This window comes from Scyliorhinus canicula, chromosome 31 (genome assembly GCF_902713615.1).
Source record: "Scyliorhinus canicula chromosome 31, sScyCan1.1, whole genome shotgun sequence".
In the NCBI taxonomy this organism is placed as follows: Eukaryota; Metazoa; Chordata; class Chondrichthyes; order Carcharhiniformes; family Scyliorhinidae; genus Scyliorhinus; species Scyliorhinus canicula.
Window position 1 is genome coordinate 6,999,118 of NC_052176.1, and position 19,154 is coordinate 7,018,271.

General features: G+C 52.1%; 1 protein-coding gene across 1 annotated transcript in view; it reads left to right on the forward strand.

Annotated features, from left to right (window-relative positions):
* The window catches only part of LOC119958846 (membrane-anchored junction protein), a 44,289-nt gene extending 33,470 nt beyond the window's left edge, over nt 1-10,819 (forward strand). The window contains exon 10 of the mRNA XM_038787350.1: nt 10,662-10,819. Within this exon, the coding sequence (XP_038643278.1) occupies nt 10,662-10,819 (158 nt within the window). The remainder of the gene's footprint in view (nt 1-10,661) is intronic.
* The last annotated feature ends 8,335 nt before the right edge of the window (nt 10,820-19,154 follow it).

Consider the following 19,154-nt stretch of genomic DNA (forward strand, 5'->3'; position numbering starts at 1 on the left):
GAATTCCTGAACCGCAATCTCTCCCGGGGCAAGCAAGGGGCAAACGCAGACCGCTGTGCAACAGCCCAACGCCGCAGAATGCTCCGGTGACCACCTGCCCAGGCCGCGGTCTCCTTCCCCATCTCCGCTCCGGGCTCCCGCTGATAGTTTCACGGGTGGGGTTGGGGGGGGGGGGGGCTGTGGGCATCGATAATTCTGCTCCCCTCCCCCTACCACCCCAGGATCTCCCTGCCCGGTTCCTCTGAAGAGGTTTCAACCTTGAGGGCTGACCGCTCGGAGCCATGCCCCGCCTCTGTGTCGAACCACCTCTTCCCCCCGCCCCCCCCCCGGGTGACCCCTTATGGATTTGGGGGAGGGCGTGGTGGGGGATTGGTGTGATTTGAATGCGGGGTGGTGTGTGGACACGGAATGACTGTCTGTCAGCACCCGCGAGACCGCCTGGCTTTGCCTAGCAGGGGTCAAGGGGCAGATTGCATTGTTTCCCCAGTGGGTCATAGGTCGTGATCTGCAGAGCCATTGGTCAGGGTCCAATAAGATGCTCGGGAGGGGGGGGGGGAAGAATGGCCGGATTATGGTTTGAGAGGTGATGGCAGGGTAGGGGGGCGGGGGGGTGGGAGGGGTGGAGAGAGGGTAGCTGACCCCCACGGCTGCTGCTTGAGGTGTTCACAGTGAGGGTCACGGGCTGGACCAAAACCCCCCCCCCCCAAAGGCCTGGTGTTGACTTGCGGCAACATTTCCTCACGCCCGGAACACCCACCCACGTGAGGGGGCTCCGATTATATCGAGATATCGGCGATGGGAAGCAGGCACTTGCCCCCCGTCCCCGTCCCCAGCGTCAACCGCTGCCGCCATGTCGCGTCTCATTCACGCCCGCTCCCAACCACCTCAGCAGCCCGTACCGTTCCCCTGCGACTGCGGCCCGGAGGTGGGAGGCGGGAGAGAGCGAGGGAGGGGGGGGGGGGGGGGGCGAGATCGCGAGGCACTCCACACGGCCGGAGACCGACTGACAGACGCCAACTCTCCTGGATGGTAAGGCGGACAGCAACCCTCCATCTTGTGACACCCCTTGGACACCAATGACTGTTAACGCATCTCCATACTTATGATGGGGGGGGGGGGGAGAGAGAGGGAAACCAGTAAATTATCGACCCCCTCCTCCTCCTCCTCCTCCCCCGCCCACCCCCTCCTCCTCCCCTGCCCTCACTTGCCCCTGCAGATTCCTGGTCCACCAGTGCGATGTGTAGCAATGTCTAAGTAGGTTAACGTATAAGAGTCACAATACACTACTGATGTGCTGCTGTACCCCCCGGCGAGGCTGGGTCCTGCCCACTATGTAGAGAGGACCAGCAGGGCGGTCGGCGCGCTCGGCTCGCTCGGCCCTGTCCGCCTCGCTCCACCTGGGTGCAATAAAAACGGCAAAAAGAATGACAAACCTGCCTCTGCCTGTCTCTCACTTACCGCGCGCGCCAACGGGGGTGGCCCCAGCCGCCTACGGGTCCCGGAAACCAGCCGATCGGCCGCCGCACAGCCCGATCCCACAGACAGCGCTGGCAAGAGGCCGCTCGGCGCCCCTCGTTTTTCGTGCCGATGGTCGGGTTTTGGTGATTAGCCCCCTCTGCTCCAGGGAGGAATCCGCCCCCCCCCCCCATCCCACTTCCTTCCATCAACTGTGGGCGTGGTATCTTAACGGGGAGGGGGGGGGCTGGTTCAATGCATCATCCAAAACACAGCATCTCTGACAGTGCGGCTCCCTCAGTACTGACCCTCGGATAGTGCAGCATTCCCTCAGTACTGACCCTCTGACAGTGCGGCTCCCTCAGTACTGACCCTCTGACAGTGCGGCACTCCCTCAGTACTGACCCTCTGACAGTGCAGTGCTCCCTCAGTACTGACCCTCTGACAGTGCAGCGCTCCCTCAGTACTGACCCTCTGACAGTGCAGCACTCCCTCAGTACTGACCCTCTGACAGTGCAGCACTCCCTCAGTACTGACCCTCTGACAGTGCGGCACTCCCTCAATACTGACCCTCTGACAGTGCGGCACTCCCTCAGTACTGACCCCTCTGACAGTGCAGCACTCCCTCAGTACTGACCCTCTGACAGTGCAGCACTCCCTCAGTACTGACCCTCTGACAGTGCAGCACTCCCTCAGTACTGACCCTCTGACAGTGCGGCACTCCCTCAATACTGACCCTCTGACAGTGCGGCACTCCCTCAGTACTGACCCTCTGACAGTGTAGCACTCCCTCAGTACTGACTCTCTGACAGTGCAGCACTCCCTCAGTACTGACCCTCTGACAGTGCAGCACTCCCGCAGTACTGACCCTCTGACAGTACAGCACTCCCTCAGTACTGACCCTCTGACAGTGCAGCGCTCCCTCAGTACTGACCCTCTGACAGTGCGGCACTCCCTCACTAGTGACCTCTGACAGTGCGGCACTCCCTCAGTACTGACTCTCTGACACTGCAGCGCTCCCTCAGTACTGACCCTCTGACAGTGCAGCACTCCCTCAGTACTGTCCCTCCCACAGTGCGGCACTCCCTCAGTACTGACCCTCTGACAGTGCGGCACTCCCTCAGTGCTGACCCTCTGACAGTGCGGCACTCCCTCAGTACTGACCCTCTGACAGTGCAGCACTCCCTCAGTACTGACCCTCTGACAGTGCAGCACTCCCTCACTAGTGACCTCTGACAGTGCAGCACTCCCTCAGTACTGACCCTCTGACAGCGCAGCACTCCCTCAGTACTGACCCTCTGACAGTGCGGCACTCCCTCAGTACTGACCCTCTGACAGTGCAGCACTCCCTCAGTACTGACCCTCTGACAGTGCGGCACTCCCTCAGTACTGACCCTCTGACAGTGCGGCACTCCCTCAGTACTGACTCTCTGACAGTGCAGCTCCCTCAGTACTGACCCTCTGACAGTGCAGCACTCCCTCAGTACTGACCCTCTGACAGTGCAGTGCTCCCTCAGTACTGACCCTCTGACAGTGCGGCACTACCTCAGTACTGACCCTCTGACAGTGTGGCTCTCCCTCAATACTGACCCTCTGACAGTGCGACACTCCCTCAGTACCTCAGTGTGAATAGAGGTTTGGATTATGGGCTCAAGTCTCTAATATGGGGGTGATAATCATGGGGCAGCTGACTGAAGCAAAGTTACCCTTTCAGGTCCGTATCTCAGTGGGACACGTTACCCACAGGAGCGATTGTCGCCGAATTAATTTCCGTTCTTGCAACCACAGCTCGACCAGCCTTCCTCCCAGAACTTGACTGGACGTTGTATCATCTGGAGAACACAATGAGCGATTCTATCTCCTGTCTGTCCTAATTTAATTTCTGGAATTAGTTTGTGACCAAAATCTTGTCTCGCAAAGCGCCCAAAAAAAGCAATCCGAAGTACATTGCGCTGGCAGCCTGGATGCTGACTGAGATAGAGGTCAACCCGATCAATTTACAAACTGCCTACTCTGTGCAGATATTAGCAGGCGGGGAGTTGTTTGCGTCGGCCGCCTGCTCCCCTCACAGGCCCGCGGCCGTGCCTGGTGCCCCAGCTCCTGATGTGGGAGAAATGTGCCATTTCGACAACATCTCCCTTTGCCTCCATCGCCGTCCGACATTCCCCAAGATGTTTCCCAGGAGCGTCAACAGCAAACGTGGCACCGAGACGCAAGGAGGTATTGGGATTATTACGAACCCGGATCTGACCCCCAGTTGCTACGGTAGCGGACACAAACCCCAATATTCTATTTAATTTGTAAGATTGTGAGCAAAGGACACTTCGTTCCACGCACAAATAGGAATCGGGTATATTGAAATAAACTTCACTCGTCACACAGTATTACTAACTTTGACATCAGAAAGAAAATAGCGTACAATTACCCGGTAAACGTTGCTGAAGAATGATGATTAAACACTAACTCCTCACTGCTGTCCTTTATCTCCACTCGGGCAAAACCCAATTCGGGTCAAAATCCACTTTTAAACGCAGTTAACCAACACCCAGGAATGTTTGCTGTAAAGAAATGTCTTGCGTAAACGCTTGGAGAGAGAGATCCGGCAGGAAACCAGCTTTCAATGTCCGTGAGGCGTTTGCACATTCCTCCCCGTGTATGCGTGGGTCTCACCCACACCCCACCCCCCCCCCCCCCCCCACCCCACAGCCCAAAAGCTGTGGAGGGTAGGTGGGTTGGCCACGCTAAATTGCCTCTTAATTGGGGAAAAATAGAATTGGGCACTTCAGATTTTTTTAAAGCCGGAAACCAGCTTGCCGATTCTTGCCTGTGTCAAACTGCTGTTTAACCTACCAGCCTTTTGAGAAACTGCTGCTCTGTTCTCCGCCAAATCTTCAAACTGAACTCCAGACTGCAACCCAACTGCTGACTGCTCCGGTGGCTGGCTGCTCCAGTTAACTACGGCACCTTACTAAATCTAAACACAGTGGGCGGGATTGACCGTTTCCCCGACGCCAATTTCAAAATGGGTGATCGGACAGAGACCCGGCCGTTTATATCATCGAAGCCGAGTGTTTTGTGCACCGCGGCTGCTAGCCCCTCGCAGGATCGGTGAGGGGGGGGGGCGCCGCTGATTTATTTTCGCGGTAAAACGCCACAGATCCTCTGCTCTTTGACTCAAAATCGGAGAATCCAGCCCCAGGCCTCGACTTTACAACTTCCTAGGGAATCATCTTCGTACCAATAAAATTTAATCTGCCCAACTTTTACGATGCTTTAATTATCATGTGTCGCCATTTGTCTTGTAAACCCAGATCGAATAAAAGAAAACAAGACTGCAGCAGCCGCACACACTAGAACATAGAACAGTACAGCACAGAACAGGCCCTTCGGCCCTCGATGTTGTGCCGAGCCATGATCACCCTACTCAAACCAACGTATCCACCCTATACCCGTAACCCAACAACCCCCCACCCCTTAACCTTACTTTTTAGGACACTACGGGCAATTTATCATGGCCAATCCACCTAACCCGCACATCTTTGGACTGTGGGAGGAAATCGGAGCACCCGGAGGAAACCCACGCACACACGGGGAGGACGTGCAGACTCCACACAGACAGTGACCCAAGCCGGAATCGAACCTGGGACTGTGAAGCATTTATGCTAACCACCATGCTAACCCGGGTTTTTAACATTTACTGTGCCAAATGCGTCTTATAAAATTCCGGCATTCATCACAGGATGGATGAAACGAGTTTAAGGAACGTTTTGAAGAGAGAGGGTGAGCATTGAGTAGTTCTGCATAGAAAGGGGCCATTGGCTCCATGGAGGCCATGTGGGCTCCCTGTGCGCCAATCCTGTCAGTCCTCCTTTCTCTACCCCTGTAGCTCTGCAAGTTTGTTTCCCTCAACTTGCCATCCAACGCTTTACTAAGTGGACTGGGATTTTTTATTTGGAGGACTGGAAGGTGGTCCGGAATACAAAGAGGAGAATTTGGGTGGGGAGGACGAGGGAGTGAGAATACTTCCAGAGGGAGCGCTGGCTGAGGCCTACTCCCGCAGGCTTCACCCGGGGAATTTGAATTTTGAAAGGCTGCAATGTGAGCAGGAATCCTGGGACAAGGGATTTTCTCCACAGGACAAGTAGATGGACTGAGGCCTACTCCACAGGCTTCACCCGAGGAATTTGAATTTTGAAAGACTGCAATGTGAGCAGGAATCCTGGGACCAGGGCTTTTCTTCAGAGGTTGGATGGATGGACTGAGGCCTAGTCCACAGGCTTCACCCGGGGAATTTGAATTTTGAAGATTGCAATGTGAGCAGGAATCTTTTTGGACAAGGGATTTTCTCCAGAGGACAAGTAGATGGACTGAGGCCTACTCCCGCAGGCTTCACCCGGGGAATTTGAATTTTGAAGATTGCAATGTGAGCAGGAATCTTTTTGGACAAGGGATTTTCTCCAGAGGGCAAGTGGATGGACTGAGGCCTATTCCACAGGCCGCACTCACTGGAGTTGATTTTGAAGCATGGACGACGCCAAGAGATTCTTCCCTGGGTAATGGATCCTCAGGCAAGACCTATAACCGGAGAGAAACATAATAAATAAATGTTAATTCAAAACTTGCCATCCAACACCCTCGTTGTGTTTTGAAACCGTTGATCTGATGGGTGGAGGGGTCCCAGATTTCAGAACCATGGCAGTTGGATGGGTGATTAGCAGTTGTGGAATGGGATATGGGTGGGAGTTCGAGGGACAAAGATCTCACAGGGTTGTCAAGATACCTGGGAACCCCACCGCCTGGAGGTCCCCCTCCAAGTCACTCACCAGCCCGAGTGGAAATATATCGGCCGTTCCTTCGCTGTCGCCGGGGCAACATCCTGGAACACTTCCTATCAGCACAGTGGGTGTACCTACACCTCAGGGATTGCAGCGGGTTCAAGAAGGCAGCTCGCCCACCGCCTTCTGAAGGGAACTAGGGATGGGCAATAAATGCTGGTCTAACCAGCAACGCCCACATCCCGGGAATGAACAAAGGAAAGAGACCAGAACTAGGGGACGTAGTTAAGAAATAAGAGGCCTGATTCTCAGGGGTGAGCTGGCAAGGTGGATACAGAACTGGCTAGGTCACAGAAGGCAGAGAGTAGCAATGGAAGGGAGCTTTTCTAATTGGAGGGCTGTGACTAGTGGTGTTCCGCAGGGATCAGTGCTGGGACCTTTGCTGCTCGTAGTATATATAAATGATTTGGAGGAAAATGTAACTGGTCTAATCAGTAAGTTTGCGGACGACACAAAGGTTGGTTGAATTGCGGATAGCGATGAGGACTGTCAGAGGATACAGCAGGATTTAGATCGTATGGAGACTTGGGCGGAGAGATGGCAGATGGAGTTTAATCCGGACAAATGTGAGGTAATGCATTTTGGAAGGTCTAATGCAGGTGGGAAACACGGTAGCACAGTGGTTAGCACTGTTGCTTCACAGCGTCAGGGTCCCAGGTTCAATTTGCGGCTTGGGTCACTGTCTTTGCGGAGTCTGCATGTTCTCCCCGTGTCTGCGTGGGTTTCCTCCGGGTGCTCCGGTTTCTTCCCACAAGTCCCGAAAGACGTGCTGTCAGGAAATGAGGACTTTCTGAATTCTCCCTCCGTGTACCCGAACAGTGTGTGCCGATAGGAGATTGTCACAGTAGCTTCATTGCAGTGTTAATATAAGCCTACTTGTGACAATAATAAAGATTATATTATTATACAGTGATTGGCAGAACCCTGAAGAGTATTGACAGTCAGAGAGATCTAGGTGTACAGGTCCACAGGTCACTGAAAGGGGCAACACAGGTGGAGAAGGTAGTCAAGAAGGCAGATGGCATGCTTGCCTTCATTGGCCGGGGCATTGAGTATAAGAATTGGCAAGTCATGTTGCAGCTGTATAGAACCTTAGTTAGGCCACACTTGGAGTATAGAGTTCAATTCTGGTCGCCACACTACCAGAAGTATGTGGAGGCTTTAGAGAGGGTGCAGAAGGGATTTACCAGGATGTTGCCTGGTATGGAGGGCATTAGCTTTGAGGAGAGGTTGAATAAACTCGGTTTGTTCTCACTGGAACGACGGAGGTTGAGGGCGGCCTGATAGAGGTCTACAAAATTATGAGGGGCACAGACAGAGTGGATAGTCAGAGGCTTTTCCCCAGGGTAGAGGGGTCAATTACTAGGGGGCATAGGTTTAAGGTGCAAGGGGCAAGGTTTAGAGGAGATGTACGAGGCAGGTTTTTTTACACAGAGGGTAGTGGGTGCCTGGAACTCGCTGCTGGAGGAGGTGGTGGAGGCAGGGATGATAGTGACGATTAAGGGGCATCTTGACAAATACATGAATAGGGTGGGAATAGAGGGATACGGACCCCGGAAGTGTAGATTTTAGTTGAGTCGGGCAGCATGGTCGGCGGAGGCTTGGAGGGCCGAAGGGCCTGTTCCTGTGCTGTACTTTTCTCTGTTCCCCAGGGAGCGGTGGAGTCAGGGAATATTTCCAACGCAGAGGGAAATAAATTCTTGACGAACAAGGGGAAGGGGGGGGGGGGGGGTCAAAGGTTATCAGGAGTTCAGGATCCTGACATGCAAGGCCAGGAACCTAATGGACAGCAGAGCAGGGCCGAATGGCCTCCTTCCATCTGCTCCTCGTTCGTATGTCCGTCCGACCAGGAGATTGACAAAGGGAAATGGAAATCTGTGTAAACTAGCTCGGAACACAGACGTAGATTGACAAAGTAGATGGTGATAAGGGGAGAAATAAGTGAAAATGGATGTGGGCCTGTTACAGGCCGAGACGGGCGACATTATAATGGGCACTTAGGAAATGGCAGAGACATGAAACATACTTTACAATAGTGGCAGCCAAGAACCCAGCGAGAATGAGGAACTGAGGGATATTATTGTTAGTAGAGGGATGGGCTGCACAGTGGTTAGCACTGCTGCCTCACAGTGCCAGGGACCCGTGTTCGATTCCCCGCTGGGTCACTGTCTGTGCGGAGACTGCACGTTCTCCCCCCGTGTCTGCGTGGGTTTCCTCCGGGTGCTCCGGTTTCCTCCCACAGTCCAAAGATGTGCAGGTTGGGTGGATTGGCCGCGCTAAATTGCCCCTTAGTGTCCAAAGATGTGCAGATTAGATGGATTGGCCGTGCTAAATTGTCCCTTAGTGCCCAAAGATGTGCAGGTTAGGTGGATTGGCCGTGCTACATTGTCCCTTAGTGTCCAAAGATGGGCAGGTTAGGTGGATTGGCTGTGCTAAATTGTCCCTTAGTGCCCAAAGATGTGCAGGTTAGGTTATGGGGATAGGGCCTGGGTTAGGCTGCTCTTTCAGAGAGTCTGTGCTGACTCGATGGGCTGAATGGCCTCCTTCTGGACTGGGTTCTATGGGGATAGTACTGGAGAAACGAATGCGACTTTAATCAGCAAATCCCCTGGACTGCTGGCCGGCTTTTCCTGGAGCTTTAAGAGATGGCGGCAGAGGCAACGGTTGGAGTTCTGCGGCGGCAGCGCACCCCCGGGTGGGGGGCTCCCCAGCAACGTGGGGCACCTCGCGACGGGCGCGGACAATCCCGCTGCCGAGAGGCGCGCGGCTGGGGAGGCCGAGAACCCCGGCCAGAGGATGCACTAACTTTGATTCCTTCGGTTCCAAAATATCCGAGACCCTGGCAAGCTGCCCAGCGCCAGCAACGCAGGAAATTCAATCCTACCCATTCCAGGAACGAGGGAGACGTAAAATAGCGAAGGAGAGGGGCGGGTTAGGCCGGACATAAACAGCAGGGGGAGTCTGTTGTTGAGGGTTCCTTAATCGTCACCGCATTTAGTCGGCAGAGATTTTGCAAGAGGAAGAAGCCGTGCCTGACAATTCTTTCTTGGAATGTTGACGTCTAGCGTTTGTTTCCCATCCCTAATTGCCCCCTTGAACCGAGTGTCTCGCTCGGCCCATTTCAGAGGGGGGGGGGAGTTAAGAGTTGACCACATTGCTGTGTGTTTGTGGGGGGGGGGGGGGGGCGTGTTAAGAGTTGACCACATTGCTGTGTGTGTGTGTGTGTGTGTGTGTGGGGCGTGGTCTGGATTCACCTGTAGGCCAGACCGAGGTAAGGGCGGCAGATTTCCTCCTTTTCCCGAAAGGGGGACGTTGGTGAACTAATTGTAGCCCAAGCGACAATGGGTTTCACGATCAAATGTTCTTATTTTACGAAATTCAGATTTCTCCATCTGCCGTGGTGGGAATCGAACTAGGGTTCCCAGCGTTGGGTCTCTGTATCGCTAACCCAGTAACGATACCACATAGGACATACGATAAATACATGTAAATACATAGACAGAAGCATCGGGTGAAGCATACAGGGGAGTAGTGCTACTCAGTACAGGAGATGTGTGAAGTGTTATGGGCCCAGGGTTTGGAGAACCCCAAAGTGTATCATGGAGTTCACCTGACCCACAACTTTTACTAGATTGTGGTATGGGGAGCACACGGCCCACTCTACAGGTACAGCAGAAATGGAAAAGTATTTTTTAAAGCAAAACAATGTTTATTCCATGAACTCAAGTTAACCTTTTTAAAACATACAGTGAACATCTTAGCAACCATCAATTCAAATACAGCCCCCAAAGAATACAACACTAAGTAATCCTTAAGCTGTCCTTTTAACATCCATAAGACTTTGAAAAAAACACTTAACAGAAGCACATCAGGTTAAAGTCACTACTGAGAGCAGTTATTAGTTTTAAATCACCAAAGGATCGATTTACAGTCTTTAGATTACAGAGGTAGATTCATACACCTTCTGGCTGTGACTGCAGCTATCCAGCTCTGAAAACGAAACTAAAACACAACCCTGCGGTAAACAGTCTAAAACGAAAGTAAAAAGCTGACAGACATCCCAGCTCCACCCACTCTCTGACATCACTGCAGTAGTAAACACCCATTTCTTAAAGGTACTCTCACTACAGATATTTATATACAAACCCATTTATAAACACTCATTTCTTAAAGGTACACACACATGACAAAATCAGGAGGACTGTAATAAAATAAAATAGATTAATATAGGCAGAGAGGAGGTTCTGAGTGGGAGGTTCAAAAGTAGACAAAGCTCCAGGGCCAGATGAAATGTATCCCAGGCTGCTGAGTGAGGCAAGGAGGAAATAGCAGGGACAGTGGCAATGATTTTCAATTTCTCTCTGGCCACAGGAGAGGCACTGGCGGACTGGAGGATTGCCAATGTGGTACCATTATTGAAGAAGGGAGGAAAGGATAAACCAGGAGATGACAGGCCAGTCAGTCTAACCCGAGTGGTGGGGAAACTATTGCAAGCAAATCTGAGACACAGAATGAATCTGCATTTGTAGAGTCAGGGATTAATCAGGAACAGTCAGCATGGTTTTGTTAAGGGGAGGACATGTCTGACCAACTTGATTGAATCTTTCAAAGAGATGACCGGGTGTGTAGATGAGGGAAATGCAGTTGATGTAGTCTACTCGGACTTCAGCAAGGCTTTTGATGAGGTGCCACATGGGAGACTGTTGGTGAAGGTCAGAGTTCACGGGATGCAAGGAAATTAGACCCAGAATCGGCCGAGTGGCAGGAAGCAGAGGGTGATGGTCAAAGGGGTGTTTATCCGACTGGAATCCTGTGTCCAGTGGGGTCCCGTTGGGATCAGTGTTGGGGCCCTGGCTGTTAGTTGTTTATATCAATGATTTAGATATGAACGTAGGAGGGTTGATCAGTAAGTTTGTGGATGATATGAAAATTGATGGGATGGTAAATAGTGAGGAGGATGTGGCCGTCGATTACAGGAGGATATAGACGGGCTGGTCAGATGGGCTGATCAGTGGCAAATGCAGTTCAATCCGGATAAGTGTGAGATGATGCCCTTGGGCAGGACAAACAAGGCGAGGGGAATACATGATAAACGGCAGGACCCTGGGAAGCCCCCAAGGATCAGAGGGTCCTTGGTGTGCATGTACACCCGTCCCTTAAGGTAGCAGAGCAGCTGGATACAGTGGGTAAGGAGGCCTATGGTACACTTGCCTTTATTAGCCGAGGCGTAGAGTTTAAGAGCAGGGAGGTTATGCTGGAACTGTATAGAATGTTGGTTAGGTCACAGCTAGAGTATTGTGGGCAGTTCTGGAATCCACATTATAGGAGGGATGTGATAGCCACTGGGAAGGGGGCAGAGGGGATTTACCAGGATGTTGCCTGGAGCTGGAGAGTTTCAGCTATGAAGAGAGATTGGATAGACTGGGGTTGTTTTCCCTGGAGCAGAGGGAGGGGGGTGGGGAGGGGGGGGGGGGGGGCAGGATTGAGATGTATAAAATGGTGAGGGGCACAGATAGAGGAGACAGGAAGAAACTTTTCCCCTTGGTGGAGGGATCAATGACGAGGGGGAAGAGATTTAAGGTGAGGGGGCAGGAGGTTTCGAGGGGATGTGAGGGAAAAACCTTTTCCCCCAGAGGGGGGTGGGGGTCTGGAACTCGCTGCCTGAAAGGGGGGTGGAGGCAGAGACCCTCACAACATTTCAGAAGGATTTAGATGAGCCTTTGCGATGCCGGGGCCGACAAGGCTGTGGGCCAAGTGCTGGGATACGGGGTTAGAATGGGTGAGGTGGTTGTTTATCACTGGCGCAGACATGATGGGCCGAAGGGCCTTTTCTGTGCTCTATCGCTCTATGAGAAGCTCAGCAGAAATGGAAGCCAGCTTCAACACTGATCCCAATTCTAAAATGCTGTCGAAATTGTCTCAACCATTGGAGCTGCCGAATACTTTGCCAGTGAGAACGGGAACGAGGCCAATGCCCTCCGACCCTCTGCACGACCTTTGACTCCATCTGCACCCACGCAGCTCCTGGGTCACCGCACCGACCCAACACCTTCTCCGCATTAGCGGCCCAGGTTTGGCAATGCCAAACTCTCCCGACTGCCTATCCCTTTGCAGGATTGCTCCACGAATCCTCGTGCTCTTGCCCCGTCCATATAACGTCATCGACTCTTCTCGACTCCTCAAAAAAATGACTCCGGGGACGAAGACCGGCCGGTTTGCAAGCATAAATCTTGTTCATCAAATGTTCATCTTAATTGACTGGACCCCTGCCCGGCAAGGACTGGGGAAAGATTATCCTACCTTCGCAGATCGGCCTTGATCCTACCTACTGTGAGACGCAGAAAAGTATTCAAGGAGCAAGCACAGATAGTTACGTTCAAAAGCTTTATTGAAGATTGTGTACGGCCAGGAGAGGAGCTTTTGTCTACCCTTCACTCAAGCAGTCAGCAAAACACATCTCGGCTTACAAGCCCGAGAGCTGAGGTTACATCGTAAGACCGTATTTACCACTCCTTAGTACCCCTCCCACTAGTCTATATTCTTGTCTTTTTCTAAAAAGTAATGCTTAGTCAAGACCCCCAGAGGTTTGCACGATGACGTTATTCTGGTGAATGTGATTCACACTATATATAGTTGCCAATATCACTCCATGTATATATGTTCGTTATCTACCCATTGTAAGTGCAGTTGCACTATCCGACCACCAGGGGGAGTCGCTCTGGGAGTACGCGAGAGTTTGTACTGGGCTCCTCCCTTGGCTCCGCCCAGGACTCCTCCCCCTGGGACTGATGTATAAAGATCAGTGCCTTAGAGCCAGCCTGCCAGTTCACCTGAAGTTCAACGACGAATAGGCTGGCTCTATTGTAAGTGTATTAAAGCCTCTGTTCAGATCCAACTACACGTGTTCGCTGAACTGATGGTTCCATCAGTTATTATTCCAAATGTTCGGGGAGTCTCCTGTGAACGGTGGAACTGTAGGGATTCTATACGGCAGGCATATCTGTTGGCCTGACACTCCTTCGAAAGTACAGGGGCGGAATCGATGTCTGCAAACTCCCCCCGCCTTTAACTGGCTGAAGCCAGCAGCCTAGATCCATGAAGACAAAGACAACACTTTCTCTTATCAGCTAGCCTGCCATGAGGGCCCAGCCTTCATTCCTGAGGGCAGCATGGTAGCACAGTGGTTAGCACAAATGCTGCACAGCTCCAGGGTCCCAGGTTCGATTCCCAGCTTGGGTCACTGTCTGAGCGGAGTCTGTACATCCTCCCCGTGTCTGCGTGGGTTTCCTCCGGGTGCTCTGGTTTCCTCCCACAGTCCAAAGATGTGCAGGTTAGGTGGATTGGCCGTGCTAAATTGCCCCTTAGTGTCCAAAGATGTGCAGGTTAGGTGGATTGGCCGCGCTAAATTGCCCCTTAGTGTCCAAAGATGTGGAGGTTAGGTGGATTGGCCGTGCTAAATTGCCCCTTAGTGTCCAAAGATGTGCAGGTTAGGTGGATTGGCCGCGCTAAATTGCCCTAAGTGTCCAAAATTGCCCTTAGTGTTGGGTGGGGTTACTGGGTTATGGGGATAGGGTGGGGGTGTGGGCTTGGGTAGGGTGCTCTTTCCAAGAGCTGGTGCAGACTTGATGGGCCGAATGGCCTCCTTCTGCACTGTAAATTCTATGAAACCGACTGGGTCATTTTACTTTTAAGACAAAGGCTTATGACTTACAGAATATTATACAGGACTGGTACAGAAAGATTGCAATACTGGTTTCCTGAATGGGAAACAGAGGGATTATGAAACGTGATTAGCATATAATGATCATCTGTGAGTGTTCCCCCCCCCCCCCCACCACCCCGAACCCACCCACCCGGCGCCCGCAGTTCCTTCCAGACGTGAGCAGTCCAGTTACCTTGAAGGCGCGAAACCCCGGAGCTAATTGTTGGTACTTTGTGTAATGTTAGCCTGATCTCAGGCCTGAAGTCCATGATTATCACAACCAGCGTTTTGGTTTTGAGGAGTGATGCACAATCAATGGACACGAAACGTAGGTGAAGTCCGAAACGAAAGGCTTTAATCAGCAAGAAGTGAGCCCGGCAGCAGACGTACAGGAAATGGCCTGGCTGCTGGGGAGCACGGGTTCTTATACCCCGCCTCGTAGGCGGAGCTACCTTCCTCTTGGCCAATAGGAATCCAGAGAATACGATACTTGGGCCAATGGGCAGCGAGCCCTCTGCACCAATGGCAGCTCACACTCCCAGGTACCGTAATACCCCTAGTCATACTACCACAAGGAGGCCTAATTCGGCCACGCCATTTGGAAAACCTGCAAGTTTCTGTTATCCCAGGCGGAGGAGGCCTGTGTCCGTTGACGATCGGTCATATTCACTGGCCCACAGGACGATCGTTGACGGGAAAAACTGATGTCAGGGGGCCGTGAGATATTCCTGGACATGGGCTTAGCTGATAAGGGTTATGTCTGGATGAGCCGGTTTTTTGGGACCGAGGACAGGTGTATTAGGTGCTCAGGGAGCCCAGCAAACCATGCCCACATGTTCTGGGCATGCCCAGCGCTGGGGGAATTTTGGAAGGGGGTAGCAAGGACGGTGTCGAGGGTGGTAGGATCCAGGGTCAAGCCAGGCTAGGGACTCGCAATATTTGGGGTTGCAGTGGAGCCGGGAGTGCAGGAGGCGAAAGAGGCCGGTGTTCTGGCCTTTGCGTCCCTAGTAGCCCGGCGGAGGATTCTTCTTCAGTGGAAGGATGCGAGGCCCCCAGGCGTGGAGGCCTGGATCAACGATATGGCGGGGTTCATTAAATGGGAGAGGGTGAAATTTGCCCTAAGGGGGTCAGTGCAGGGGTTTTTCAGGAGATGGCAACCATTCCTAGATCTCCTGGCAGAACGGTAAAAACAAAAGGTCAGCAGCAGCAGAAACCCTGGGGGGGGGGGGGAGAATAGCGGGAGGGCGTGAAAAATGTCAGGAGGACCTCCCGCTATTCTCCTACCCAGCGTGGGGGGGCGGACAATCGCGCCCACTGTTTCTCTTTTGTATTTACAGCGGGGGGGGGGGGGGGGGGGGGGGGGGGGTTCTATGGTTTTTTTTTTGTTCTTAGAATTTTATGTTGTTTTCTTTTTTGTGAAAATGTGAAAATTTGAATAAAAATTATTTCTAAAAAAAAAAAAATGTCTGGTTTTCATGCCTTGCCCAAGATGGAGTCCTGCTGAATTTACAGAACTGGCCCGTTCAAAATGGAGGACACCGAAAGTACGAATCCTTCACTACCGGGCGAGTAGATTCAGTTCATGGAGACGGGCCCAATCCCAGGCTACGTGGATCCCCAGATACCTAAAGCCGGAACCAGCCACACAGAAAGATAGCACCCTGATGTGCTACGTACTCTGGGATAACACAGGCTGCAACTGGAGGCAGCTTTGACCCAAAAGATACTCCAGACTTTGAAGTAAGTTCAATGTGATTTATTGAACCATTAGCACAGTTCTCTATCAGTTCGACTCTCCTGCTAATCTTGCTATAGTAACTCTGTCTAAATAGCCAGTCTGCTCTAAGCCACGTGGTGGGTGTGATACTTCTGATCTGCCCCTGTCCTTCTCTCTAAGTGTCGCCTGTGGAAAGAGACAGAGCATGTGTGCCCCGTCCTTATAGATGGGTTGTGTAATGCCCCCTTGTGGTAGTGTCATCTCTGGGTGTCTTGACTGCCCATTGGCCGTGTCCTATTCTATGTGTTCATTAGCTGTATGTCTGCGTGTCATGACGTCTCCGGTGCTCCCTCTAGTGTTTACTTAGTCTTGGTGTATTTACATTAACCCCTTGTGTATTTACAGTGATGCATATCACCACACACCCCGAGATTGACTCCCCTGGCCAGGGAGTTTAGCTTGTACCCTGAAAATGAGCCGAATCGGCTCAGAAGCTGCATAACATCGCCCGCGGTGCGGACAGGGTCCGTCACAATGAGTAAAAGGTTGTCAGCGTACAGGGGCACTCTGTGCTCCACCCCTCCCCTCACTATTCCTCTCCACTTACCTGAAGCCCTCGAGTTTTTCGAGGAGGTCACAAAGATGATTGGTGCAGGTAGGGTAGTGGATGTCGTCTATCTGGACTTCAGTAAGGCCTTTGACAAGGTCCCTCATGGCAGACTGGTACAAATGGTGAAGTCACACGGGATCAGGGGTGAGCTGGCAAGATGGATACAGACTGGCTCGGTCATAGAAGGCAGAGAGTAGCAATGGAAGGGAGCTTTTCTGATTGGAGGGCTATGACTAGTGGTGTTCCGCAGGGATCAGTGCTGGGACCTTTGCTGTTCATAGTATATATAAATGATTTGGAGGAAAATGTAACTGGTCTGATTAGTAAGTTTGCGGACGATATAAAGGTTGGTGGAATTGTGGATAGCGATGAGGACTGTCAGAGGACACAGCAGGATTTAGATCGTTTGGAGACTTGGGCGGAGAGATGGCAGATGGAGTTTAATCCGGACAAATGTGAGGGAATACCTTTTGGAAACTAATATAATGAAAATTGCTTATTGTCACGAGTAGGCTTCAATGAAGTTACTGTGAAAAGCCCCGAGTCGCCACATTCCGGTGCCTGTTTGGGGAGGCTGTTACGGGAATCGAACCGTGCTGCTGGCTAAACAGGGAATATAGTGTTATAATATAGGTAGGGAATATACAGTAAATAGTAGAACCCTCAAGAGTATTGACAGTCAGAGAGCTCTTGGTGTACAGGTTCACAGGTCACTGAAAGGGGCAACACAGGTGGGGGAGGTAGTCAAGAAGGCAGACGGCATGCTTGCCTTCATTGGCCGGGGCATTGAGTATAAAAATTGGCAAGTCATGTTGCAGCTGTATAGAACCTTAGTTAGGCCACACTTGGAGTATAGTGCTCAATTCTGGTCGCCACACTACGAAAAGGATGTGGAGGCTTTAGAGAGGGTGCAGAAGAGATTTACCATGATGTTGCCTGGTACGGAGGGCATTAGCTATGAGGAACGGTTGAATAAACTCGGTTTGTTCTCACTGGAACAACAGAGGTTGAGGGGCAACCTGATAGAGGTCTACAAAATTATGAGGGGCATAGACAGAGTGGATAGTCAGAGGCTTTTCCCCAGGGTAGAGGGGTCAATTACTAGGGGGCATAGGTTTAAGGTGCGAGGGGCAAGGTTTAGAGGAGATGCACGAGGCAAGTTTTTTACACAGAGGGTAGTGGGTGCCTGGAACTCGCTGCTGGAGGAGGTGGTGGAAGCAGGGACGATAGTGACATTTAAGGGGCATCTTGACAAATACATGAATAGGATGGGAATAGAGGGATACGGACCCCGGAAGTGTAGAAGATTTTAGTTTAGACGGGCAGCATGGTCGGCGCAGGCTTGGAGGGCCGAAGGGACTGTCCCTGTGCTGTACTTTTCTTTGTTCTTTGTTCAAAGGCCCTATCGTCCATCGGAGGAGGGACATAGGGCACCCCTGTCTCGTTCCCCTATTTAATGGGAAGTACCCCGATCTCGTGGTATTGGCGTGGACACTAGCTGGTGGGGTCTGTACAACAGTTGTACGAAGACACAAACTTGGACCCCCAACTCTAATCTCTCCCAGGCCGCAATAGGCTGCCCCCATTCTACCCTCCTCGACATCCAAAGCGACAATTACCTCCGGATTCCACCCCTCAGACAGGGAAAGCAGCACATTTAATAATAATAATCTTTATTATTGTCACAAGTCGGCTGACATTAACACCGCAATGAAGTTACTGTGTAAATCCCCTCATCGCCACATTCTGGCGCCTGTTCGGGTACACGGAGGGAGAATTCAGAATGTCCAATTCACCTTAACGAGCACGTCTTTCGGGGCCTGTGGGAGGAAACCGGAGCACCCGGAGGAAACCATTTGGCAAACATGGCACAGTAGGTAAGTGTCATCCTTAGGCGAAGCCCGTCTGATCTGCCCCAATAACATGAGGGAGGCTCCAACCACACTGCGGACACCTTGCCCAGTATCTTGGCATCCACAGGGCAGCACGGTAGCACAAGTGGTTAGCACTGTAGCTTCACAGCGCCAGGGTCCCAGGTTCGATTCCCTACTGGGTCCCTGTCTGTGCGGAGCCTGCACGTTCTCTCCCCGTGTCTGCGTGGGTTTCCTCCGGGTGCTCCGGTTTCCTCCCACAGTCCAAAGACGTGCAGGTTAGGTGGATTGGCCGTGATAAATTGCCCCTTAGTGTCCAAAAAAGGTTAGGAGGGGTTATTGGGTGACGGGGATTGGGTGGAAGTGAGGGCTTAAGTGGGTCGGTGCAGACCTGATGGGCTGAATGGCCTCCTTCTGCACTGTATGTTCTATGTAAGTAGAGAAATAGGGCGCTACGACCCACATGCCAAGGGATCCTTATACTTTTTTTGATTGAGATGAAATAGGGGCTGGTTTAGCACACTGGGCTAAATCGCTGGCTTTTAAAGCAGACCAAGCAGGCCAGCAGCATGGTTCGATTCCCGTACCAGCCTCCCCGGACAGGCGCCGGAATGTGGCAACTAGGGGCTTTTCACAGTAACTTCATTGAAGCCTACTCGTGACAATGAGCGATTTTCATTTCATTTTATTTCAATTGATGCTTCCGTCAGCGATTCAGGCAACGGATCCTGAGAAGAAGCAAATGTGATGTGAGAATAAAGGGCGCGATTCTCCGCTGCCCACGATGGGTCGGAGAATAGCGGGAGGGCCTTCCCGACATTTTTCCCGACCTCCCGCTATTCTCCCCCCCCCCCTCACGGCCGCCCCTCGACACGAATCGCTGCTCGCCGTTTTTTTACGGCGAACAGCGATTCTCCCCTGGCCGATGGGCCGAGTTCCCAGGTCTTTACGGCCGTTTTCACGA